This window comes from Miniopterus schreibersii (genome assembly GCF_964146895.1).
Source record: "Miniopterus schreibersii genome assembly, chromosome: 8".
NCBI classification, from domain to species: Eukaryota; Metazoa; Chordata; class Mammalia; order Chiroptera; family Miniopteridae; genus Miniopterus; species Miniopterus schreibersii.
This window is the reverse complement of record NC_138109.1, coordinates 66,722,724-66,750,288: the sequence shown is the minus strand read 5'-3', so window position 1 is coordinate 66,750,288 and position 27,565 is coordinate 66,722,724. Positions and strand designations below refer to the sequence as shown.

The following is a 27,565-nucleotide window of genomic DNA, read 5'->3' as shown; positions in this document are numbered from 1 at the left end:
TATTCACATGGATGTCCCAGCAAACCTCTGTTGTCTACAGTGTTGCACTCATATAGTTCACCCTACAACCTTTCATTAGACTTTCTCAAGAACACTGTTGAGGTGTCCTCTGTGCTGGATTATTCTAGTTGACCAGTTTCCAGGTTCCAGTTGGAACATTTCCTGTGACTCATTACACCATGAGTTAATTTTTTCAGAGATGTTCTCCAAACACCATTTAGTCTTGTTTTGACTCTTAATTCACAATTTTTAAATGCTTGTTGCTCAATAAATATAATGCTTTGAAGTCAGTTTTATCTTTCCCCTCCTTCAGCTTTAGTAAAGAAATATTCACAGACATCATCCAAGCAGTAAGGAGAGTGAAATGAATTTAAACGCTATAAAGTAAACAACCAGTTTCATATAGCAGAGCTGACCTCTAATTTCCTTGGAAGGATCCAACAGTTTTACATTTCCAAGAACCCTTGCTAGGATTTTCCTAGGTGGATACCTGGAGGGACTGAGTCTGGCCACCTGGTTCCTACCATGGATCCCTTATTAACAAGTCCTCCCAGTTGGGCCCCGCCACCATCTAGGTCACTCAATCTCTCTGAGCCTAAATTTGCAGCCTGTAAAATAGGCCCTTGGTCCATAATCTATAAAATCCCTTTTCTAAATAAATTTCTAAAGAGTTTTCTAAAATAAAAATTAATTGAAAATAGAATAAGAAGAAAAAAGTCCAGGAAAGAGCAGCTCGTTCATTTGAGCAGTCTGCCTTTTTTGATGGATTACACAGTTTTAATTTAATTTCATTCTCTGAGCGAAAGAGGCACATCCGTGCTCTTTCCTAACAGCTCATAAAACACATCTTCTATAAAAATGATTTGCATGACCCATTTCCCAGCTGCTGGGCTGTTTACGATCCTCAGTATCTGGATCTCTGTTAGCGTGACCGTCCTCTCCCGTGGCCACCCTGTGACACTGCCGTCTGGCGCTCTCCAGGCCGCCCACCGGTCCCCAAGAGCTGCTTCCACCAACTGGGCTCCTTAGGCACCTTCCTCGCAGTCGCCTGCACGGTCCCCACGGAGTCTGAAGTGCAAAAGCCACCAGCTCGAGGGCGTGGCCAAGGCACTGAGGTGGGGCGTGCGCCACGGTGCCCCCGGGAAAAGGAGCCCACGCTGGGCGCTCGAGACTCCCTCGCTCCGAACGCTACCTCGGCCAGCGCGCGCCCTCCCTCGCTTCACTTTGGAGAGGGCTGCAATTTGCATCCCAGTTTTCAGTTACAAAAGTCCCACTGCCACCCTGTTCCCAGGTTTCTGTGATTCGGTTTATTGTGGCAACTGTTCCCGGCAACTGCCCAGGTGCCCAGCGCCTCCTGCCGAGCCTCTGAGCGCCGGAGGTGGAAGACGCGGAGGCGCTGGGGCGCTGGGGCGCAGAGACGCAGGTGCAGGCGCCCAGGCGCAGGGCGCGGGGACCGGGGCGCGGGGACCCGCGAGGAGCGGGCGGGGCGCACGGAGCAGCGCGGCGCACAGCATGGGCTGTGGACCTTCCCAGCTTGCTGAGGAACAGAGATCCGTCGCCGCTCCCAGGAAGGGCTGGGAAGAGGGATTCAAGGTAAAACAGACAAACAGGCGTGAACTTTGCCAAGCCTGGGGGAGGCTGAAGCGGGCTGGAGCAGGGTCTGCCGCGGCTCACAGTGGATGGGCAGTGGGCTGGGTGGGTTGGGACCAACTTTAGGAGGCCAGTGTTTCACTGCCGTCTTAGCCGGGATTCCTGCTGCTGTAGGACAGGCTTTGAGAGTCTCCTGTTTCAAGAGCTAGGGACGGTGATGACACCCCAGGGCAGAGGCAGAGGCTGGGATAATGGGGTGCGTGGTGCGTTCTGCACAGAGCTGGGGCTGGAGGTGACGCTCTGGCAGGTGGGAGCGCCTGGGAGCTGCCATAAATTATTGGCTTCCAGAAAGTGGGCCCTTTGGGAATTACTTAGAGCTGGAAGAGATCTTGCTAGCCTCTTGAGACCCAGAGAGGTGGACAACTTGACCAAGGCTGCGCAGCTTGTTTGGAGGGCAGAGCTGGAGATACACTCTAAATCTTCAAAAGTCTCCTTCCAATATTCTTTAGACTCTCCCTCAGGATTGCATTCCCCTTAATTCTTCTGGAGACATGAAGGGGAATTTTTTCCAGGGTGGGGAATGGAGGGATGGGTTTGATCCAGACAGAAATGAGGGCCATGATTTCTTCCCATCCTCAGCACCATCAAGATCCCACCAGCTGAACTAGGAACCCACAAGGGCCCCCTTGAGAGGAGTTACCAGAAGATGTTAGCAAATACTTTATCATGGAAAGCAGAATCCTTTCAAGAACACTAGTAATAAATTTGCCCAGACAGTCTGATCTAAGCCCATACTGTCACCTTTCCTAAAGGGCATTTTTGGAAGTACAATTTAAAGAGCACACACTTTCTATCCACAGGCAATGTGCACGACATTATTCAGTGCCAGTTACAGGGCCTACTCTGTATGAGGCACATCTACTGGGCTCTTGGAGTCAAAAAAACAAACCAGGGTCTACTAAAGGCTGAGACTCAGGCTTAGTACCTGCTGCCTTGGAGGAGATCAGAAAACATCTGCTTTCCACCTCAACTTCCAGAGTCTGCATTTAGGGCCAAATTACCTCTTCCCGGGTCTTTCTGCCTCTCCTGTCACCATCCAAACCAGTCTACCTCCCACACTGCCACCCATCTTCCTAAGAAAAAAATTTTTAGAGTGTGCACAACCCTTGATATGTGGTCCCACTAATCTCTCTAATGGCATCCTCTCTGTCCAGTCCTTCTCCCTTGCGGACTTTCCTGTCTGCCAAGCCAAGATGCAGTGCTCACTTCTTCCAGGCCTCATCACCCTGCAGCTCTTTGCCCATGCCATTCCTTCTTCCTGGAATGCCCTTCCCTGTCCCCATTTCCAGTTCTCCTGATGAACTCTATTTATCCTGCAGTACTGAACCCAGACAAACGTTTGTTTAAGCTTCTTCTGCCTCTTAGATTCATGGGCTTCTTGGGAACAATTTGGTCATCTTTGTTATTTCTCAGAATCATTTTGGGCTATATCCCTATTTAAGGGAATACTTTTTTCTCTTTTTCCAAAAAATATATTAATATAATTTAAAGTATTAATTTGTTTTGTTTTCCCTTTTTTTTTTGTACAAAGGCTTTAACTTTTTATTTTATTGGCATGATTACATATAATACTTCAATAGAAGAAATTTTCAGTATTCATGTTTCTTTTCTGGCCATTGTCATTTATTCCATTATATGGTTTTTAATTGAAAATATTTTTTATATAGAGCTAGAAGGCATGCTAAAAAGCCAGTTCTCTGTCAAATATACTAGGTCCCCCTGGGCCAAGCTTCCCCAAGGCCTTGTAAGGTTTCTGGGTTTCTTTGTGAATTTCTTGGGTGAGATAGTCATTGTCTCTTGCTTGGATTTTTGAACAATTTCCAAACTGGTCTCTCCAGATTCTTCCTCCACTAGCCAGCCCCACCTGCCCTCCATCTTCAGTCTTCCACATGACCTTCAGTGATCGTTGTAAAATAAAATCTGATAATACCATCCTCTGCTAAAAAAAGTTACCAGCCCATTAGTTAGGCCCACAAACCAGTGATCAAGAATGTGACTACCTAGGTTGGATTTCTGGATTCACAACTTGTGTGATTTTGGTCAAGTATTTAACCTCCCTGTGCCTCAGTTCCCTTATCTGTGAAATGAGAATAATTAATAATAGTGATTTTATAAAATTGTTGTGAAGATTAAGTGAATTCAATTCATGTAAAGTGCTGAATCCAATGCCTGGCACAGAAAAGGTGCTTAATATTAGTTATTACAATTATTATTATTACAGTTATTTATGTAAGATCAAATCCTAAACCCTTAGCATGCCTTCCTAGCCACCCTCCAGCTGACCTGTGTCAAATTCTCCACACTCATATTCTAGTCACACCTTACTACTCACTGTTCCCCAAACCCATTGTTTCTGCCTCCATGCCTTTGCACGCACTGTTTTCTCTCCTTTCAGACTTTCCTTTTTCTTGGGCCACATGCAAGTACATACCTGTCTTTCAAGTTGCCTCAAGAACATTCTTCCCCATTTTCCCTGCCACCATGCTGACAGAGTTGACCTTATGCTTTCTCATGACACGGTTTACATTTTATTGTGCTTGTTTCCATGTTTGCTCTCCATCCTGAGCTATTACCTGCTTGAGGCCAGGAACTGCGTTTTATCTTTTTATCTCCAGTGCTTACTTCAGCTCCTGACGCAGATCAGGCACTCATGAATATTTCTTGAGTGACTGCATGTCCTTCCCAGTTCCTCTCATTCCATAGTGTCTGCCTGTCTCCTAGTGGTGTAACCAGACTAATGACAGTCAGCAAGGAGGAAATCCAACATTTAAAAGCGGAGAGAGAACTCAAGGTCGTAAGCAACAGTGTGGTGATTGCGGGGGTGGAAGTGGTGGTAAGGGAAATAAATGCTGATGGGGAAAGATTTTTTAAATAAAATAACCTGAAAATAGACTCAGAGTCAACTTTGGAAATCAGATCTGGGAAAGGTATGATTATTAATTAAACACTAGCAATCAAAACAGTACTGCTTGCGCTACCTTCATAAAGTCACAGAGCTGAGAGTTCAGGAGTTCAGCAGTGTCTTTAAAATTAGATAAACATGTTTGCTTGCATGAAATATTTATGTTTCTTGGTGGCACAACTTTAAAATATTCTGAATCAAACTTCTTGAGACCTGCCCGCAGACTTTCTCTTCACCTTAGCAGAGTCTAAAGTGGTGAGAAGTCGCTGCAATAAAATAAGAACCAATGGGAAACTTCATTGGGGAATCTCCTTCCATATGATCAACTCAGAGTTTCTTGCTGTACGTAGAAGGGGACAGGCTATACTGGAACAGATGATCTCCAAGGATCCCTCATAGTTTTCCTCTAATATTTGACATGAAAATGTTCATTTATTGTCAGTTAAAGGGACTAAATACTTCTTAAAGTCCAATTTTTAGAAGAGCATATTTCTGACTGTTTTTGGGAGAGCTGTAACTTGTTATATCATTCATTAGAAGTATAAAAAAAAAATTTTTTTTGAAGAATAAACTCTTTCTATATATCTGTGGACAAATATATTTATTGGATATATCTGCCAGTAATTAGGTTTTAGAAGATTTAAGCTCCAGGGAGCCTTGACAAATGACTCCCTCCAAGCTGTTTGAAAAATTTGTTTCCCAAAAGCTTTACTTGCAGACCAAACAAAACAAAACAAAACAAAACAAAACAAAATCTTGTCTATAGTTAAAATCAATACCTTTTTTGGAATGCTGATGATTCTTATGCATAGCTGTTAGCTTGGAATTTCCAGCTTTTCAGTTTTGTCTAAAATTGATCAAATTTTTATCTCCAAGACAATGAAGTATAAAATATAATTAATACAAAATGTAGAAACATGTTGAGTTTGTGCTTCTGCTACAACTTTATCTCAAGGAAAACATAAAACCTCCCCCTGACCTCCCTCCTCCCTCCCCCAGTGTCAGTGCAGATAGACTTCTCATTGGTGTAAAAATATAAACTCTGCATGCATGGACAGACCAAGAAAACTGTTTTGACATCTCCCCAAGAGGCATATATCTAATTAATTTGTAAATATCTCTGGTCTTTGAACTATGTCTACTCCCAAGTCTAAATTATGAAATTGGGTTAAAATTTCCAGAATGTGTTGCACAGATAAGATATTTGAAAGATATTCTTAGTTTTCAAAAGAGAAAAATCTTAAATTTCTGTTCTGGAAACTGAAGGCTGGTATGTGTTATTTTATGCAGAAAGATTGTGTTTCATCTGCTACAATTTAAGTTTTGGCCACTAGCAGAGCTTGAAGGCAGCTTGTATCTAAATAAGCATACATGGGTAAAGCTCCTTGCTAAGGCTTGGATTAGTGGCCTCCATGAAACAATTGGAGGTTAGTCAGGGTTCTGGCATTTATAAATCTATTCCAATTTGTAGTTGACAGAATATGTTTGTGAAAAGACACCTTTTAGACTGAAAATATTCAGATTTGCTCTCAGCTCCAATGTGGGCATTTTGTTTATTGTTAAATAAGTTAAATTTTTCAAGATCTCCCCTGGAAAATGTGGAAGGGCGAAATTAATTTCAATGTTCCTTAGTGCTTCACTAGGTTCAATCAGAGATAAATCTGCAAAACAAAATGAACTTGTGAAATGACTATTGAGACAGGATAGTAACCCCGGACAAGTGGAATAGGGAAATAGATAGTTAAAGGGCCCAGCAGTTTACAGCCATCTAATAAACCACAAAATCCTATACTTCACCCTAACCAAAGGGTAAATAGCTTAAACAGGGATGGGGAACATCTGGCAAGCGGGCTGCATATGGCCCCCAAAATCATTTGATCTGGCCCTGCCAAGGCCTCACCAAAGAGAAGTGGTTCCAGCCGTCACATTAGGAGTGACTTAACTAAATATTTGACCAAATATAGCAGGCTAATTTTCAAGTTGATAATTCTGTATGGCCCTCGAATGGTGTTATAAATATCCAAATGGCCTTTGGCAGAAACAAGGTTCCCCATCCCTGGAGCCTTAAATCATCCTACTCAGGCAGATAGATAGCAGAAATCCAATTACTGCCATTGATGTCAGCCACACCCAAGGACAGATGAAATTAAGAGAATAAATCTCACTTTGGCGCATCAACGTAAAGCTGATGAATATTCTATAGAGATCCTTCCCAAAGACCTTCCCTAAACTCCCAGCCTTTAAAACTCTTTGGCCCAGGGCACATTCTCCCTCCTGGGAATACGTCGGGGCCTTTCCCTTCCCCTTCGTCCCCCACAGGCGCTCATCTCCCACACTCTAAGGGACACCACCAGACTCGCAACCCGGGGAGCAATGGGCAGCAGCGGCTCATCCTGGGCTAACCCCCTGAACCTGTCTGGAAGGCCCCCTTTTCTCAGACTTTCCAGGCAGCCAAAGCAGCTCCGCCTAGGCTCTCTCCTATTGCTTCTTCTTTTTCCTAAGCCCTTCCTTGTTTCACTGTCCCCAGCTTTAACAAATGTCCTCTCAAAATCACCTGGACTTGTTTTGTGAAATCTTTCCTGCATGAAGTCAGGAACCCACACTACAGGCCCACCCGAGGCAGCCCCGCTTTGGGCCTTCCCAGTTCTTGTCCAGTAGGTAACACGCTCACTGCAGAGCCTGGTTTTTAATAGTTTATTTGGGAAGAGGGGAAAGAATGCCCAACAGCCTCGAACTTCAGAAGGAAACGTGAGCCTCTGAAAGATAAGCATCAGATAGGCTCTCCTTTGCCTTTGTTATGTGGAACAGTAAGAAGCAAAACAAACATACAGGGTGGGGCAAAGTAGGTTGACACTTGTTTGTATGGAAAATAACACAATAATTAATAACTAATATTATAAGGATAAATTCTGTTTCTCATACTCATGACTATCAACCTACTTTTGCCCCACCCCGTATGTTATGCATAGCAAAGGAAAGGAGACCCTGTCTGATATAATGATTATTATTATATAATAACATCTAATGAGTTATCTGTAAAGACTTTTCCTGAGTGGACTTACTCTACAGAGACTGCACAGCAGTCACTGCGTCTGTGCAGAAAGACAGATGGAGAAAGAGAAGAGTACATATTTGCTCTCAGGCTTTCTCTCTGTGCCCATTCATATTTCAGATCTGTAGAGTTTTTGTTTGCTTACTTTGTTTGTTCAGTCGGTTGATTTTTTTCTATCTTCCCATGCAGTCCTGAGCCACAAAAGTAATTAATCTTCAAGACAATAAACTGATGTTGGCTTAGCTGGAGTGATCACGTATGTAAACACGGTGGGAAGGAGCTATTCGAGTCCCCCTACCAACCTTCGAGAATCCCTCATTGAACTCTGAGAACCTGAGGGTGATGGGGCCACCACAACCTAGCTATTGTGACTTCTACTTAGTCTCTGAAAGGCTTCAAATGTTGGAATGCTTCTAGAAAGTGGTCAGATGTCCCTAAGTTTAAAAAATTTGTCTGATTTTTATTGTAAAAATATCAAGTTTTATGCCAGGGTCCTACTTTTTATTTACTTTTCGTTTTATAAAGGGATATTTTCTCTTTAGTTCCTAGAGTCTTAATTTAGAGCCAAAAGAGATCTCCCTCCTTCAGACTGAAGCTCTTCGAGGTCTGTTACCTACCTTTCTAATATTTCTGGGCCCCCCTCTTTTCCCCATTTTTTCTGATTCTGTCTTAACTGGTATTTAATCAAATCTCACTTGGATAATAATAATTATAACTGGCTGCCCTGTTTTGTTTCTTCCTTCAGTTCTTGTCATTGCACTAACTCAAGAGTGATCTTTCTAAAAAAAACAAACAAAAAACAACTGAGCGTTTATTTTACTTTCATGTATGACAGTCCTACAAAGAATTACTGTTGCATTCAAAATGAAATCAAACTCTTCTGCTTGTCACAAAAGATTTCCCGTCCCCATCTCAGCACCTACCACTTTCTACTTCAGTCTGTTTCTGCTGCGGTGGACACACAATGTTGTTTTATACCCTGTCTTTGTGTGTACTTTTTCTTCTGTCTAAAATGACCTTTCCTCTTGCTCACTGGAAATTCATTAAGACCCAATTCAAGCATTTTCCTCTTTAACACCTTTCGCTACACCCAGAAAGATGCAAACTCGTGTCAGTATAACACAAGGGCTGTGCTACAGAGGACAGGAGGCGGAGGGTGGAGTCCTGAGGCCTTTCAAAGACTCAGAGAGAAGAGCACCCCTTGGCTCAAAGAGTAAAATCATAGACATAAAGAAGAATAGCCAGAAGACAATATTCTGTAGAAGATGCTTATATTCTTATCTCTTCTGAGGACACTGACGAGACTTCCTCTGGTATGTGTCTTAGATAAGAGGTTGGCTGATAACATCTAGACACTTCTATCCAATGAGAAGTGGGAAAGTTGCAAACCAAGCAATGAAAGTAGAGGGGACGTGGTGTTACCAGAGATACAAGAAAAGTTTTCCTGAACATATTTAGTATTTAAAATATACCTCTTCTAAAAATAGATGTCAGTTCTTTAAGTTGAATCAATTGAGCATTTTCCTTACTTTCCTTCCTTGGCTGTAGAACTATGAAACACAGGACACCAACCAGCACTTGGGAACCGGTGGTTTACTAAGTCACATTTAGCCCCTTTTCATATTGTGCCTTGGCCTATTTACAAGCAGTGGAACTGTGGTATGAAGAAATCGACATCCTTAAAGGGAGAAGGTGGGACTGTAAGTCAGTGCAGGATTTACAGAGGGCCCTCTGGAGACACATGCTGATATAAAACATGCATATCCTTTGATCCGGCATGTCCACATCTAGGAGTTGATCCTCATGGAATGATCAGGTGAATTCAGGCTGATGCGATATTATGCCAGCACTGTTGGTTGTATTGATAAGTTAGAAGCAACCTAGGTATCCTTCAGTAGGATTTGGTTAAATAAATTGTGATATAGTTACATAATGTACTACAGTGCCATCAGATAAATGACTACTCTCCACCATTAAATATTAATTACTTTTACAACTATGTATTACTTTTTTATTTTAAAAGTTTTTATTTATTGATTGATTTTTAGAGACAGAAAGGGGGGTGGAGAAAGAGAAACATAGATTTGTTGTTCCACTTATTTATGCATTCATTGGTTGATTCTTGTATGTGCCCTGACCGGGGATGGGACCAGCAACCTTGGTGTGTCGGGATGACACTACAACCAACTGAGCTACCCAGCCAGTTTTTTTTATTTATTCTCACCGAAGATATTTTTTCCATTGCTTTTCAGAGATAGTGGAAGGGAGCGAGAGAGAGAGAGAAACACCGATGTGAGAGAGACACATCGATTAATTGCTTCCCGCACGCACCTCGCCCAGGGCCGGGGATCGAGCCTGCAACCAAGGTATGCGCCCTTGGCCAGAATTAAACCCAGGACCATTCAGTCCGTGGGCAGGCGCTCTAACCACTGAGCAAACTGGCTAGGGCTGTATTGCTTTTTTAATGAGCAAAAATAATGAAGCTATTTTCATTAAAAAATTTTTTTTACACAGCACTATCTTTAATTTTCACATTTAATGCTTATGAACTTGTTAACTTTTGTATCTTTCAGAATGCTCAGCATTAACAGCTTGTACCTGATAGATTAATATTAGATATTACAGTTGAGCCTTGAACAATGCAAGGGGTGGGGGGAGCCAATGCCCCAGTAGTTGAAAATCTGTGTATAATTTTTAACTCCCTCAAAACTTGATTATAGTCATCCCTCGGTATCCATGAGGGGTTGGTTCCAGGACAATGTCCAACCCCGGCCTTCACAGATACTAAAATCTGAGGATGCTCAAGTCCCTCATATAAAATGCTGCAGAACAGTGCCTAAAGCCAGCTTTCCAAATCTGCACATCCCAACCTCAAACTGAAAATGCTGTTTTCTGTCCATGGTTGGTTGAATCCGCAAATGCGAAACCTGCGGATACAGAGAGGGCTGACTGTATTTATTGAAAAAATTCTGTGCATAAGTGGATCCACACAGTTCAAACCCTGTTGTTCAAGGGTCAACTGTATATTAGTTTTCTATTACTGCTATAACAAATTATCATAAATGTAATGGCTTAAAACAACATAATTTTATTCTCATAGTACCAGAGGTCAGAAGTACAAAATCAGTTCCACTGGGCTAAAGTCAAGAGGTCGGCAGGGCTGGTTTCTTTCAGAGGCTCTGAGGACAGTACTTTTCCTTGCTTCTTCCAGCGGCCAGGGCTGCATTCCTTACATTCCTTGGCTAGTGTCCCCTCCCGATCCTCATTGCCAGGACTACAGCATCTTCTAGAGTGTTCTCTGCTTCCATCGTCACATCACCTTCTCCTCCATAGTCAAATCTCCTGCTTTCCTCTTATAAGGACCCTGGTGATTACATTTTGGGTCCACCTGGACAGTCCAGGATAATCTTGCCATCTCAAGGTCTTCAACTTAATCACCTCTGCAAAGTCCCTTCTGCCATGTAAGGCAGCACTGTAGGTCGCTGGGTACCCTTCAGCCTACCACAGACACTAGTTAGCTAAACATTCACAAAGCAAGTCTTGCAACATTGGTTTAATTTTCCAAGAAACCATTTTCTAAGAAATCTTGATTCTTACCAAATGATTCCCTTTTCCCCTTTTCACAGACTGATGTGGGTGTGGCTCATTCCGGGGACAATTGCAGACCCCAGGTTGAGGCTGCTCTGCGCAAGGACACTGTGGGCAGCTCTGAAGGCCTGGAAAAGCAGGTCCAGTTGGAAAGCTTACCCGGAACCATTCCAGAAAGTTCTCCATCTCCTAGCGGAAGAAACAGAAGAATAAATTTAGGTAAAACCCCCCATTCATGTTAATCTCAATAAAATACTGTTTCTGTAAATATACTTCATAATGTGTGTTTGGTGGCCCCTTTGTCAGAGCTTTGTGGGCCAGGGAATGCTCTAAATGTCAGGGTCCCTCTCTCTAAGACATTAGAATCTAGCCTTTAGTCTTCATTATGTTAGTAAATAATGCTAACCATTAGTCTTCTGGTCATGAAGTAATTAAACCATCTTTTTCCCCCCTTAACCAAGAGCCTTATTGGTGGTTGGTAATAGGCCTTAGGAATAGAAGCTACATAGGCTTTGGTTAAATTTCTTTAAACTCCCACTACGTTAACATTTTTTCAAGGGAAAATTCTACATGTGAAAAAATATATAAAACCTGCATCAACTCTTTCCCCTCTCTCTCCCCATCCAAAGTATCAGCAAATATACAATGAAAGAATCTTTCAGAACATAAAGAAGTAATTGCGACCTAGTGTGCCCTTTGAAACTGTTTGTTTCTAAATGTTTTTCTTATGGTGTGTTTTCGCTTTCCTTCAGTTACCCCCTGGTGTCGATATGAGAGCTCTTATTTATATTTTATCAGCCTTTGAAACAAATTGAACAGGCCTCAAGGAAAAGTAGTCTCTTTTATTTGGTGAAAAGGCTTTCATTTCATTCTTCATTGCTATAGATTCTTCCCTAGATACAAGTTGGAATTAGAAAACAGATAGGTTATAAATGAGATTCTTTTTCTTGGACTTCCATGCACACTCAGGTTATCACAAATTTCACATTCGCCCTTGACTTGCGCTTCTGATTTGTGCAGACGTGACCTCCAAGAAGTAGGTGGGAGGCAGGGATGCAGCACCGGCCAGCCCCTCCCTCCCTGTTGTGTTGGAACAGCGCATATATTTATTTCTCTCTGAAAATTCTGCTGATGGGAATCCCTCCTACACTGCAACGTGAATGCTCAGTATCTGTGGTGTTAACAGACTAGAGACAGTTGGGTGGACAGGGACCTGGGTGTGCCCCCCACAGTCAGCCCTGCACTGTTGAAAGCAAGCTGGGGGAGACACAGTGCTACAGGAGACCAGCTTGGGGAGGGAGCCAACTACCAAAGCAGATGTTTCCAAAACATAGTGTCAGTTAGGTCTTGGGAAAGCTCTTACCACAGAATGAAGACGAATAAAGCTAGTGCCCTGAGCTTTATAGTCTCTTTACTCAGTTTCCTGTCTGCTTTCTGCATCCTGGGCTTCACATCTACAGACTATGTTTGTTAAAAATTTCAAATTTCACACTAACACTTCCCAAGTATTTCCTATAGGGGAAAAACTTCTTATTTTGAATAACTTCAGATTGAAGAAAAGTTGCAAAAAACAAAGAACGTCTGTATTCTTTCACCCAAATTCCCCAAATGTTAACATTGTACCGCGTTTGCATTTTCACCGCCCTCTGCCTCCCTCCATCTCTCCTTCCCTCTCTCCCCCTCATATATATTTTTTAATCCGCACTGGAGAATACTTTTTTCCATTGCTTTCCAGAGAGACTGGGGGGGAGAGAGAGACCTCTATGAGAGAGCCGTGCATCGACTGGTTGCCTCCCACACGAGCCCGGCCGAGGCTGGGGATGGAGCCTGCAACCCAGGGACGTGCCCTTGGCCGGAATCGACATGGGAGCCATCGGTGCGCAGGCCGACGCTCTAACCACTGAGCCAAACAGCCAGGGCTACAAGTATAGTTTTCTGAGAATGAGTTACAGACGTAAAGATACTTTACTCCTAAATACACCAGCATGTATTTCCTAAAAATAAGAACATTCTTTGCAAAATCCCAGTACAAGGATCTGAATCAGGAAATTACCGTTGATGCAGCACTATTATCTCATCTACAGACCATATTCAGATTTTGTTAACCCTCTTACAGATGTCCTTCGTAAGTAAATGTCTGGTTCTAGAGCTAATTCAGAATCACGAGTTTAATTTAGTCATCATGTGGTTTTAGTCTCCTTTAATCTGGAACAATCCCTCAGCTTTTCTTTGTCTTTTATAACCCTGACAGATTTGGAGGTATAGACCATTTATATTGTAGAATGTTCTCAGGTTGTGTTTCTTCATGATTAGGTCCAGGTTATGCATTTTTAGCAAGAATACCAAAAATTATATTGTACCCTGCTTAGTACAGTATGATATCTGTACTTGATATCTATATCTATACTAGATATCTATACTTGACTTTTATTATGGGGTTTTGTTTTTTGGGGGTGCCATGCAAAATTTTTTTAATGTAGTAAAATTTATCAGTCTTTTCTTTTATTGAATCTGGATTTTGAGTCTGTTAGAAAGCCTTTCCCTACACCAAGGTCCAAGAAAAATTCACCCACGTTTTCTTGTATGACTTTACTTTTTATACTTATGCTGATGAAGAATTTCTAACCACAGGAGAAATGCTAATGTAAATGTTCCACTGCATAGGAAACAAAACTCTATGTTCAGTGTGGTGGTGCTTTTCTAAAAATAGCATTTTATATATTAACAATGGCGATCTCCGAATGGTAAGAGAATGGACAGTTTTAATATCGTTTTTATTCTTTCCTGTATTTTCCAATTTTATCATGTATTACTTTTATAATCAGAAAGAAGTAGAATGTTATTTTTAAATATTTCCCCAATATTCTTCAACATCCCAAGAAATTATGAAAATTAGTCAAAATGGCTGACACAGTCCAAGGGTTTCTGTTATAGGTCAGCTGCTGCAAATGCCACCCAAATACTTCAGTGGATTCAGAAAAGAATGGATGAAAATGGTTAACATAATTGTACTTTGTTAGTGACAGGCGTCCACAGTGGCATTCTTTCTAGAAACATCCTGGGAAACTGAACCGTGACCAGTGGGAGCCGTGTACTTGGCATGTTCGCGAAGAGGGCAGTGAGGTGGGGAAGGGCATGGCTGTTGAAGTCAGACTTGGGTTTAAATCCTACCTTTGTCACCTTGAGCAAGTTAATTAGCCTCTCTCACATCAGTATGTTTATTTATAAAATAGGGATAATAATATGTCTCTTACAGAGCTTATGTTTGATCCAGATGTTATAAAGCATTTAAAGTACTGAACATAGTGCCAGGTGAGAAGTTTCCATGAAAAGACTCCATCCACTCCATGGAATGGACTTGCCAACTACCCAGACTTCCTGGTGATTACAGAATAGAAGATAGCTCATTTCTGAAGACTCCCTTTTGCATTTTTATTTTACAATGTGAAGTTGTAAAAAGGGATGCTTGCTTGTTTGTTTACATAACTGAGTGACTTGTAATGGGGGGGGTGTCTCAGAGCAGTTTATAAAGGCTCCCCTATAAACTGTTTCAGTGCATTTTTAGAATCACTAATAAAAATTTAGCTGATATTACTTGACTCCAATTCCGAGATGGTTCAAAGACTCTTTTTCAAAGAGGCATATTTTTACTTGTGTAGATTTAGCAGATGGCGTAATTGTAAACTCAGAGCTGCAGAACTAGAAGTCTCTTGGCAACATCACGCTGTTTATCCTTTGTATACAAAGCATAGAAACCAACTGCAACTCGAGTCACCCAATGAACATCTCATTCTCAGCTGTGGTTTGGCTTCATAATGAGTGCGGAGAACCCATGTAGTTGTACCCAAGTGTGCAAGTGTTGTTACAACAAAAAATAGTACCTAGCACCTGAAGGACTTTTTGTTATGTTAATATGGGGTCTGCTCAGTAAACAGTATATTATGTTGATGTGCATCCCTTGTTAGAACAGTAAGAATCTGAACTTCAAAGGATTCAAAGATTTATAATAGAAACAGATATTTAGGTAAGAGTGTTGAGTATAAGATTTAATTAAGTAGCATGACTTCTATGGCATCCATTTAGCATTTGATTGATTGTTAACATCTTAGAGCTTAAATTTTGCTTTTTTTTCCTTCCCTTGGAAGACTTATCGACCAATGGATTAATCCATAAACCCCAACCCCTAGAGAATCGAGAGCGACAAAAGTCATCAGACATCCTGGAGGAATTAATTGTTCAAGGAATAATACAAAGCCACAGCAAAGTATCTAGAAATGGAGAATCATACGATGTCATGGCAAGTAATTTTGTGAATAACATTAGCTTATAGTTAAAAATAGCAATAGAAATATGATTGATCACAAGTTATTTCCAGCATATGCATCTTGGAGTCACAATACAGACAGCATTTATCTAAGCCAGTTTTCCCCCCATAAATTCCCCATCCTTCTCTGTGGATTCAGAATTGCACTAATCATTAATGATTAATGAATTCAATAAAACATATCTTGGGTTCTACTAAATTTGTGATGCAGTAAGCCCCATCAAATAACATGCCTCACTCTTTCGGCAATTTTTGTTAAGCATTGCCTACGTACTGGGAAACGTGAATATAAAACTGAACTCTGACTTATCCAATAAGAAAACAGGCCTAAATACCAAAGCTAAACCAGACAGTTATACATTTATATACACACTCTAAAGTCAAATATGAGGAATATCATTCTAGAAATTGTTTTACTAGTACTTGTTTTGTTGACTCATCTTGACTATCATTATTTTCTTTAGCATGAGTAATATCTTTACTCTGATTTTAACTTATTGATCAAGACCAAAGCCTTGAGGTGTTAATTTTTGAATAAGTTCTCTGTAAACCTGTGAAGAGGAAAGCAGGTTTTGTTGGTTATGTCATTTTGTTTTGTTTTCTTGTGTGTTTGTTTTTAAGCCAATGTACCAGCACCAGTTGTCCTAAAGCACAGGTAGAAGAAAGAAGGTAAAAGAGGAAATAACAAAGAAAAAAAGCCTGAGGGGAAAAAATGGATGGGAAAGAAAAAAAGACAGAAATGGTGGAAACAGAGTCTGGAAATTATATCAATGACTCCTGTGTTGTAGGGAAAACAGTCAGCTGGGAAAAAAAGATGCATTATTTATTTATTGTTATCCTCACTCAAGGATAGTTTTCCATTGCTTTTCAGAGAGAGTGGAAGGGGGGAGAGAGAGAGAGAGAGAGAGAGAGAGAGAGAGAGAGAAACATCGATGTGAGAGAGGCACATCGATTGGTTGCTTCCTGCACGTGCCTCAGTCCAGAGCCGGGACCAAGCCTGCAACCGAGGTACGTGCCCTTGGCCAGAATGGAACCCGGGACCCTTCAGTCCGCCGGCCGATGCTCTAACCACTGGGCCAAACTGGCTGGGGCTAGAAAGATGCATTATTTACATCAAGTTTGCCACCTAGCGCAAGTTACTTAGTGTGTAAATGAAGGTAATTTCCTCTTCTGCTTGGGAAATGCTGAGAACTCGTGAATCAAACCTAAAGTGGCATTTTCTTCGAAGAAGGAAAGTAAGGCCTGCAGAAGGTACTTGGGGGGAAAGAGGAGATCGCTGAGCCTTCTGAATGATACTATCAGGCTGCCAATAATAAGAGGATCGGGGGGAAGGGGAAGGTGAAAATGGACCATGTGACGGACAAGATAATGCCAACATAATGATATTTACATTTGTACAGCGGCATGAGACAAGGCATTTCCGAGTCCTTGTCTGAAAGTGCTAAAAATGATGCCTCTTTAGTATAGAAAGAGAGAGGAGAGATTTTTTTCCCTAGCTGTAGGTGAGTCTCGGGGGTGGGGTCAGATGAAAAGAAAGTGTGTCAAAAGAAAAAGACAGCAGAGCAATGGAGGAGACCAGATTCTGGAAAAATTAAGTAGCTAAGCGATGCCTTCTTAAGGGAAATGCTGGGGAACCTTGATGTGAATGCCGACGGGAATAGCAGGAAAACATTTTCCAGTGATTCAAACGCCAGAGATGGATGAATTCAGACTCAGACCTTGCAAGGGCACCAGCAAGGTTAATTAATATGAGTTACATCATGAAAGAGATGTCTTTTTAAAAAAAATGAAAATTATGGGCTTGACCTTCAATAACATCATTAAGCGAGGCAAAGATGAAGGCTCTTCGCATATTCTATAAAGATGGAGTCGTCGTCAGGAGCATAGCTGGAGTGTTCTCGCAAGGATTTAAATGTGACAGAAGTGCAGAGGCAGGCAAGGATGATACAGCCTTCTGTGTTTTGGGGGGAGGGGGGTTGTTTTGATTTTGCTTTGGAATTGGGCCAAGATGCCGGGACTTAAGACTTGCAACAGGCCTGCAGTAATCCACAGCTGTGCCTTTTATTGCCTAGGGCTGTGGTCCTTAACCTGGCTGCACCTTCCAGTCACTTAGGAAGCCTTCAAAGCTGCGCCTGGGACCAGTGGCTGGGGCTGGAAGCTCTCAGGTGATTGCCGTGGGCAGCCCAGGCTGAGAACCACTGCCCCACAGTTTCAACAAACACCTACACAAAGCCTTCAAGTTCACCCTAGAGCTGGAAGGGTAGAAACTTTTGAAAGAGAAATCCTCCATTCGCTGTGAAAGAGAATTCTAAAATATTCCTGCAAATATAACGTATTATCAGATATAAGACTAAGATTATACCCAGGAAGCATATGGAGATAAAGGAGAGGTATAATTGCTCAGTGTCTCCGCTAAAATCTTCAATTCATGTGTAGCTGAGAACATAAGTGTGTCAGACACCGGCTGTCTTGCATAGTTTAAGAAAAGTTATAAGGCCACTGTGAAAAGATGAGAGTGAAAATGGAAGGACTGAAAGGGGAACCATAGTTAAGAATAGAAATATTATTAGCTAAGACTTTTGACTATCTATTATTTAATAATATTTTTAGGGGGGAAAAACAGATGATAAAATTTGCTAAAAAAACAAGCCAGAGTAAATGAAAACAAAAAGAGGATAGTCCAAAAGGGATGTTAATGTCTTCAGTTACTGCAATGTGTAAACCCAATGAGACATATAAACACGATTTCTTCATTGCTTAGAAAAACACCCTTTTAACTATTATGTGGAAAAAAGAGTAATAGATATGAGAGTACTTTAAAAACAAGACTCCTTATGTAGACCAATAGTATACTTAAATCCAAGAGCACTTAGAAACAGATCTGGCCCCTTCCTAGCCAGGTGGTTATCATTTAGAGTGACGCAGAATAAAGGATGCTGAAAAGTGAAGGCCCCTCATTCATCTTCTGAATCCGGGGACTCCCCTGTGAGCCAGTCTCTGCCCAGAAGTCATGGCAGTCAGTATCTGTGCCCCCACAGGGCCCCCCTTCTCCTTCTTTCCTTAATTTTTATCATTTGCTGGTTGGCAAGGGCTACAGCAATTTCATGATGCCCTCTGGGTAACCTGCTCTCGGGCATATCCATACTCATAGATGTAATGTTCACTCAAGAGAATATGATGATATGTAGGAAATATAATATTAAGAAGCTAAATATCAGACTAAGTGAATCAGTATATTTTTAATCATTCTAAAGAGACGTAAGTGGCTGTATTATAAATGCGAATTGGCTTTTAAAATTTATTTTATTTTATTTATTGTTCAAAATATTACAGATGTCCCCTTTTCTCTCCACTGACCCCTTCTACCCTCTACTATAAATGTGAGTTGGTTTTATACACACATATAAATATGTGTATGGATTGGGACGGATCTCTTTAGAGGGAGGTGATTGGCTCTCATTTATCCACATAGGTATTAATCACTTTAGGTGTCTTTTCTCCCAAACTTATTTCTCCATGTCTCTTAGGGCATCATGAGTCTCCCTACATAAGACTCTGAATTCTCTAGTGACTCTCCTGTCTCTGATCAAAGTTTATTCCCTTCTCCAGCAACTTCTGTACTGGTAACCTTTAGTGCAGTTAGGGAGTTTGTCCACATTGCATCAGAGTCTCTAGCATTATTTGCTGAACCTCATGGGGAGTTTGTTGAGGAGGAGGAAGTCACTGGGTAAAAACCAATAATGCCAGTTAATGCTCAGACTGACCTTCCCCAGGAGGTCTAACAGTGACCGGGCAGGAATGACAGATACCTCTCCAGAAGCTTGGGCCTATTTTATACACAGGACTCCGGTAAGGGGCCATAGCCAGGGTAGGTTCGTCTGTAGGTCAATAGTTAATTAGGGAAGCTCTGAGGAGTACATAGTGGATGCAAGAAGTAATATTAAAAAAAAAAAAAAAAAGAAGAAGTAATATTATACAGTTAGGTTGGCTGGAAAAAAGACCCAAATCTTATCACAGCATCTTAGGGCATGGCAGTCTTCCAGCGGTATTCTTGAAATAATGGAACTAGTAACCTCTATAAGCTTTTTTAAAAATATATTTTTATTGACTTTAGAGAGAGAGAGAATGGAGAAGGAGAGAGGAAGAGAAACATCAGTGAGAGAGGAACAGTGATTGGCTGCCTCCTGCATGCCCCTTACTGGGGATCAAGCCTGCAACCTGGGCATGTGCCCTGACCAAGAATTGAACCTGCGATCTCTTTGTGCCTGGGACCATGCTCAAATGAGTTCCACCAGCCAGGGCTCTATAGATATTAAAGTGTTGTTGTTTTTTAAGTGTTTCTATTGGTAGCACCTCTCTAAGTATAATGTCATCCTTGTTATCATTTTTAAGTGCCAACAGTTGATAAATTCTGACTTCATAAAATTCAGTGGTAAAGAATAAAGATATCTTTCCTCAGGTCTTTCAATGCTTTCACTTAAAATGTCAAACTCAAGCCTGGTGGGGCGTGGCTCAGCTGTTGAGCATGGATCTAGGATCCAGGCAATCGGGGTTCGATTCCTGGTCAGGGCACATGCCCGGGTTGTGGGCTCGATCCCCAGTCGGGGGCATGCAGGAGGCGGCTTATCAATGACTCTCATCATTGATGTTTCTATCTCTCTCTCCCTCTCCTTTCCTCTCTCTTAAATCAATAAAGTTTTGTGTGTTTTTTTTAAATGTAAAGCTCAAGAAAGGATGTGGGCTGCACAGGTAGGATTAACTTCTGAAATGAGGAGGAAGTACATGATTTTATAGGCACTGTTTTGGGATAGAGCCACAGGAAAAGTCCACCCAAACAAGAAATCCTAAATTATCTCAGAACTCTGGATCTAATCCTTTTAATCAAGGCTCAGTCTCCTATGTAAGCCCTAATTGAAGCTTCCTTTATAGGATCCTGGACTACCTACCATTTCATTTTCTTTTAGCCTCTGTGCGTCAACTCCCCCCAAAACTGTTTTTATACTGATTTCACAGCATCTCTAGTTCAACCTCCATAGCAAATATGCCCCTTTTTCAGCAGGTGACTTTTGCCAATAGGAAGCCTACAAGCCAATGGTCATAAAAATAATACAATGATAGGGGAAGTGGAGTTGCTTTGACAAATATCCCACAGTTTTTTTGTAGTCCACATAAAACTGCCTCAAGGCTGTAACTGAGCTGAAGCTTCAACAAATATTTTCCCTTTAAAAGGCTTCCTGAGAATCAGAGATCTTAAGGCTGGAAGGAAGTTTAGCCACCCTCAGTCCCCTCACTATTTTTACATTTGAGAAAACTGGGTACAAAGAGCAAAGGTGCCTTGTCTCAGGTCACAGAGTATCAGTGGTATGCCAGGGGTTAAAGCCCAGACCCCTGCCTGTTGACCCCTTCGATTCCAACTCTCATTCCTCCCTTTTGTGACAAATGTTATATCTTGGTTATGATTCTATATGCTGTCATTGAAAAAAAATCACTGCTTTCACCAAATGAAAGGTAATTAAGTACCATTTTCTGAGTGGCCACGATCCACTTCTCCTTCCTTTAAAAAAAACAATCCCATGAAAAAGTATTATTAAACTTATTTTACAAATGAGAAAGGCAAGTGTTACAGGATTTAACACTGTGGCTGAGCCAGGAGTCAAACCCAGGTCTTTCTGGTGCTTTTTCCTGCTGTGCTAAATTGTCTCTCGTTGATTTATTTTCTCAATACTTACAGTATGGAAGTCTGATGAGAAGTCTTTTAAATATTATAATGGATATCAATATCTCTTCTGCCTTTAAACATCTTTAGAGAAATTATCTAGAACGATATTCAGCTCATTGTATAATGAAGCCTTGGAGTTCATTAAGATCTCCCCCAGTTGTAATAAATCCATGTTTAGTAAGCTAGAAAGATGTCCATATTAAATTAAGTGGGGAAAGCAAATCGCAGAGCAGTGTCTGTGGTATAATCCCATTATGTTTGATTAAGTATTACAGATGTACTTGACTGTGGTTCATGATCAGGGGCCACGTGGCCAAGCCGAGTATTTGGAGATTATTTATGCATCATTTAAATTTTTTATAATGTATATTATTTTAAAAACCTATTTTAAAAAATATATATCTTTATCAATTTCAGAGAGAGGAAGGGAGGGGGAAAAAGAGAGATAGAAACATCAATGATGAAAGTCATTGATCGGCTGCCTCCTGCACGCCCCCCACCAGAGACCGTGCCTGAAACCCGGGCATGTGCCCTGACTGGGAATCAGACCTTGATCTCCTGGGTCATAGGTCTATGGTCAACCACTTAGCCACGCTGGCTGGGCTAAAAACCTAACTTTTAAAAGAAAAAATATGTGAAAAACAAACGCTTTACAATAATTTTACATTTTTTGAGACTAGAAATTATAATCGGAAAGCCATTGTTACTGCTTTGAACTGTTTAAAGGTTTGTCAAACATATGAAATGGGATGGTTTTCTCTGCTGTGAATGTAAACATTTGTAAAGTACCAACAGACAAGCCCAGCACAGAGCTGCTGCCCAGTAATCGTTAATTCTTTCTTTCACAAGACCAGAAGTACTGAAAACTAATCTCGATCCCAAATGAAAGTCATTTGTAGCTTGTGGCCTATTATAAAATCATTGGGTTTAACTTTTTACCTTGAATCACACATTCTTCACTCATTCGCCACCTTTTTCCATCTTATGTTTGTTCCCAAGTTTTTTTTCTTCTTCCGAGTGCTCGCCCAGTTTCAGCATACCTTTGCATTCTTTCATGTGTTTTGATCATAGTCTGGTTTCCTTCTAGGCATCTAATAAATTATTTTCTTTAGAAATTAGTTCTGTTGTTACCAGGAATTAGATCTTTAGGCCGCAGTCCTGTTGTTACCAGTTTTCATGTTGTTTTTTAAGTCTGACACTGTAAGGTTTAGATTTTTAGGATTCGCCTTTTAAACTGTGCTGATTTTACCTTCTGCCTGTCTTCTCTGCCAGGGACTACATTTGTTTCTCCATTTTAACGAGTGTCTTCCTCCAGGTGAACACGACTGAGAAGCCGCTGAGAAAGCCACCAGCCAGGCTGAAAAAACTTAAGATCAGAAAGGACGTAAAGGGTTTCACAGCGGAGGAGCTAGAGGAGAAGATGCAGGCGGTGGCGCAGCGCAGGAAGGTACCTGGGCTGGGCGGCCAGGGCCGCCTGCTACCCTGAGCCTTTCCTTTCGCAGCTTTTAGACAGAGCGCGTGGACTGTGTTATTTTCACGATCTGTATGCCTCTCCTGCTGTATGTTTAATTTTTTTTTTTAATGTGCTTGGTGAAGGAAGGAGGCAGTATCTTGAAATTGGTTGGTTTCATCCACATAGCCTAAAGGAGGCGATATCCAGTTCTCAGAACGAAATATGGAGTTTTCTTCATAGGAAGAAAGAAAAAGTTCAGTGGGGGCCAGGGGAGGGGAGGGGTGGGGAGGGAGGACGGGAATGAGAGGCCCCTGCGCAGTGCCTCAGGTCCCTCTGCCAGCCTTCATTTCTGTCGCTGTCCCCAGCTTTCCGACCAGGAGCCCCAGGAGGGGAGGGAGGGTCTGTCTTCAACAGTCATTCTTCAACTTGGGTTTGTTACATGACTGAAGAATGACTTTGAGAAGCCATAAATGTTAACTACAGGCAATATTAAAGAAAGCTTGGAGAACATTATTTGGACTCTCTTTCACTCCTTAATACTGCCTTTCAGACAAGAGAAGAAGAAACAAGGAGACGGCTACGGAGTGACCGCCTTTTGCCCCCCGCCAATCGCCCGGACTCAGCCGAATGGGGTGGCGCTGAGGTCCCACCTGCCAAAGGACTTAGCCCTGGGAGCTCTGCCCGGGGTGGCCCGTCGCACCTGCAGGGGGGAAAGCCACTGAAAAGGAAGAAGAGCCAAAGTGACGTGACCTCAAATGGTAGAGACCACAGCTACGAAGGCATCGACGTTGTGGAGTCAGACATGGGCTACAACCAAGAGGAGGACATATTCTAAGGAGCCCCTGGATGTGAACCCCATGAAAAAGCCCCTGCTTCCCCCAGGCACGACAGGCTTAGTGCGCCTCATCTTTTTCTTTGCCTGCCCGGCTGCGTGGACTAGAGGTTGAGTGAGTTAAACGGCCAATGACTGTGCTTTAAAAAAGGAAGATCCGCCTGACTACCTTCGGTATCCAAAATTGGCATTCTCCTTGGTTGTGGCTTCAAACTTTGTGAAGATGCCTTTGTGAGTGCCTGCCAGCTCCATTCATGTGTTTGTGCCAGATGAAACCCTTCCTTTTTGCTCCTGCCCCTTGGCTGGATCCACCCTCTGAGGGGCAAGACAAATTGCATGGATCTTGTCAACCGAGGGTTGTTGGTCCCAATTCAACACCAACAGGAATCCCCAGTTTGAGGTTCAGTGAAGAAGGAAACTTGATTCAGTGCGAAACAGCTCAGTGGTGATAGAGCAGGGCTGTGAGACAGCCCTGGAGCCAGGCCCCTCCCCAGCCTGACAGCTCTGCTCCCCAGTCTGCTTCTGCGGTGCTGCTCTGCCCCACTGCGCTGTGGCCAGACACCGCAGCCAGGGACACCCAGTCTCCAGCAGGAGGGGAAAGTACACCTTCAGAACCAGAGAGGAGCTGCTTATATGGACAGAAGTCCCTGCCCCTGGTCCCTGATTGGTCTGTCCTCATGCAAATGAGGAATCCAAATCCTTACAGTTTGATTGGTCCAAAAGGCACTGTCTTGATTGGTCAGAATAGAGCCACTCTGGTTGGTCAGAGCTACAGTCCTATTGATTGAAATAGGATTCCAGGAACTTTTTTGTAAGGGCTGGCTCAGATGGCAGAAACAGTGCAGGCAGGCAGTTCAGTGCAGGCCTCTCCCTCAAGTGCAGTTTGTAGGAGAGGCCGCTGTATAGAAATGGCTGCTAGACTCTGTTTTTTAAAATTTGAGCCCAGTTAGCCACCAGGAGCCTGCTTAGCAGGTGTCTTCTTTCTCGGGGTTCACAATCTATATCATGTATTTTAATGATTTATGTGCTTCATGTGCTGTATATTTATCTTTTAAAATTCTCTGTGTTGAGAAGGAATAAAGAAATATCTTGAAGTTGTTTGAATTACAGTTTCATGCATATAGCTTAAGAAAGCAATATGCAATTCTCAGAGCTAAGTCAAGTATGGTTTCCTTCATACAAAAAAGAAAAACTCCAATTGTGTCTAGGAGTAGAAGGAGGTAAGCAGAGAGGAGGTCCTAATCCCAGTGCCTTACTTCCCTGCAGGCATTCTGGGCTGAAGAACTTGGGGGCCCTCATCCCATTGGAATTATACTCTAGTTCTTCCCTCTCCCTTACCACCCACATCCAATCAGTCATCAGGTCTCTGAGTCTACATTCTAAGGTTCTCTTGCATCCATTTCCATACTTTCCCCGGTCACTACCTGGTTTAGGCCACCCGTCATCATTCAGCTCGATTACTTCAACAGTTTCCTTGATCTTTATACAACAGTCATCTGTTTAAAACTCTTTGTTGGTGCCTTTCATTGTCAAGATAAAGTCCAGGCTCCATTTTGTGATGGTAAGGATCTCAGCTTTCACAATTCACCCATACTAAACTTCCAGTTCCTTAAACTCATCACACGCCCCCTAGCTTCTATGGTTTTGCGCATGCTGTTCCCTCTGTCCCCTCTTTCCTACTCACTATTCTAGTTGACTAATGCCTTCTTTTGTTTATGTCTCCACTCCGACCACTCAGACCACTTCCTCCAACCCCCGTCCGAGTTGGTGCCCCTCTCTCGTAGTTTCCTTTTAGCACCCTGGACTACTCATCTTTGCACTTGCCACTCTGTGGAATACCTGATAATGTTTTCATCTTCACCACTAGATATTTCAAGTCTATCAGGGCAGGAGATGAGTCTGTCTTGTTCATGGCGGCATGTTCTATAGCTCAGAAAGTAAATGGCACATCATAAGTGCTATGTAAATATTTCTTAAGTGGGTGAATCAATCTACCCATGCATCTTCCAGAAGCAGAAAGACAGCACCAGGAGATGGTTTGTTTTTCTGGGAATCAGTGGCTGGGGGAATGCCAATTTGACTTGAGGGCCCCTCAGTACCTCCTATTTATACATTCTCTTTGGGCTATTGCAGATGGACACCTTGGGTTTCTATAGCCCGTTGAACTTAGGACTCCTGCAGTCAGTGAGTATGATGGTGGTGGTGGAGGGTGCTTCTTTCAAAACCCATTTTAGAACCAAAGATTTTAAGAACCAAAGTTTACTTTCTTTAAAATTAAATTTATTGGAGTGACATTAGTTAATAAGATCATATAGGTTTCAAGTGTACAATTCTATGATATATGATCTGTATATTGCACTGTGTGCCCACCACCCAAAGTCAAGTCATCTTCCATCACCATATATTTGACCCCTTTACCCTTTACTATCCCCTACCCTCTTCCCTCTGGTAACCACCATAATGTTGTTTGTGAATATTTGTTTATTTTTCTTATTTGTTCATTTGTTGCTTTCAATTTTATATCCCACATATGAGTGAAATCATATGGTTCTTAACATTTTCTGTCTGACTTATTTCTCAGGGTCCGTCCATGTTGCCACAATGACAGTACTTCATCCTTTCTTATGGCTGAGTAGTATTCCACTGTATCCATGTACCACATCTTCTTTATTCAAGCACCTATTGAAGGACACTTCAGTTGTTTCCATGTCTTGACCCCCATGAATAATGCTGCAATGAACATAAGGGTGCATATGTCTTCATGAATAAATATTTTCAAATTTTTCAGGTAGATACTCAGAAGAGGTGTTGCTGAGTCATGTGATAACTCTATTCTTAATTTTTCGAGGAACCTCCATACTGTTTTCCATAGTGCCTGTACCAGTTTACATTCCCACCAGCAGTGAAGGAGGGTTCCTTTTTCTCCACAACCTCTCCAACACTTGTTATTACCTGTCTTGTTGATAATAGTCATTCTAACAGGTGTTAGGTGGTATCTCATTGTAGTTTTGACTTGCATTTCCCTACTAACTAGTGAAGTTGAGCGTTTTTCATATATCTGTTGGCCATTTGTATGCCTTCTTGAGAGAAGTGTCTGTTCAGGTCCTCTGCCCATTTTTTAATTGGATTGTTTGTTTGTTTGGTGTTGGGTTGTATGAGTTCTTTATATATTTTGGATATTAACCCCTCGTCAGAGCTGCTGTTTGTAAATATCTTCTCCCTTTCCGTTGGTTGCCTTTTTGTTTTGTTGGTGCTTTCTTTTGCTGCGTAGAAGTTTTTAGTTTGATATAGTCCCATTACAGCATGGTATTGGCAGTAAACAGACACACAGACCATGGAACAGAATTAAGAGCCCAGAGTTTATGTTTAACACTGCGACCTAGAAAGTCCTGTAAGTTCTCTGTGTCTCCATTACTTTATATGTTAATTTGGGATAGCCATCTTCATGGAAATGTACCAAATCAAATAATGTGTTTAAAAGTACTATGTAGGTCATGTATATTTGCATTAATCTCTCCCCACTCCCCACTCCTCATCTCCCCTCTGAAATTCATCCTTTGGACACAATAGTATGGAGAAGACCTGGCGGGGAAGGGAGGATGCTGGATGGATCAGTGGGGGAAAAAGGGGACATCTGTAATACTTTCAACAACAACAACAACAAAATAAAGTAAAAGTACTGTATAAACTAGAATATGCCATAATATTTATAGAATATTATTTATATAAAATCTTATGTGAGCAACATGATGTTTTACATATGTCCTGAGGTTTTTCTATAAAGATTATCTTGTATGTGCCAATCTCATAAAATATTAAGGTAGCTAAAATGATTGTACTAGCACACTTAGGAGAAGATTTGGGTATCATTCAGATCACTGTAAATAATAAAATTTAAATGACCAAAATACATTAAATTTAAACATAATAATTGTTGTAAATTAAATTACTAAATTTGATAAATATCCAAATAATACTTTCTCTTGAAGTCTTATGCTCTTGCCTATTTATTAATAGTGGTTTGTTGAATTAAAATATGGATGTA

General features: G+C 41.7%; 1 protein-coding gene and 1 long non-coding RNA gene across 3 annotated transcripts in view; one reads left to right on the top strand and one right to left on the bottom strand.

Annotated features, from left to right (window-relative positions):
* The first annotated feature begins 1,417 nt into the window (after positions 1-1,417).
* Positions 1,418-27,565, top strand: STMND1 (stathmin domain containing 1). Its single transcript, XM_081146212.1, has 5 exons — positions 1,418-1,593; positions 11,231-11,411; positions 15,338-15,489; positions 22,551-22,682; positions 23,239-27,565. Exons 1-5 carry the CDS (start codon positions 1,513-1,515, stop codon positions 23,521-23,523), a joined length of 831 nt encoding a protein of 276 aa, XP_081002338.1. The 5' UTR covers positions 1,418-1,512; the 3' UTR covers positions 23,524-27,565.
* Positions 9,640-27,565, bottom strand: part of LOC308561316 — a 110,800-nt gene continuing 92,874 nt past the window's right edge. Inside the window, exon 4 of one of the 2 annotated variants that reach the window (XR_013999458.1) lies at positions 9,640-11,381. This is a non-coding gene — a long non-coding RNA (uncharacterized lncRNA). The remainder of the gene's footprint in view (positions 11,382-27,565) is intronic. The other variant, XR_013999457.1, reaches the window with a different exon arrangement.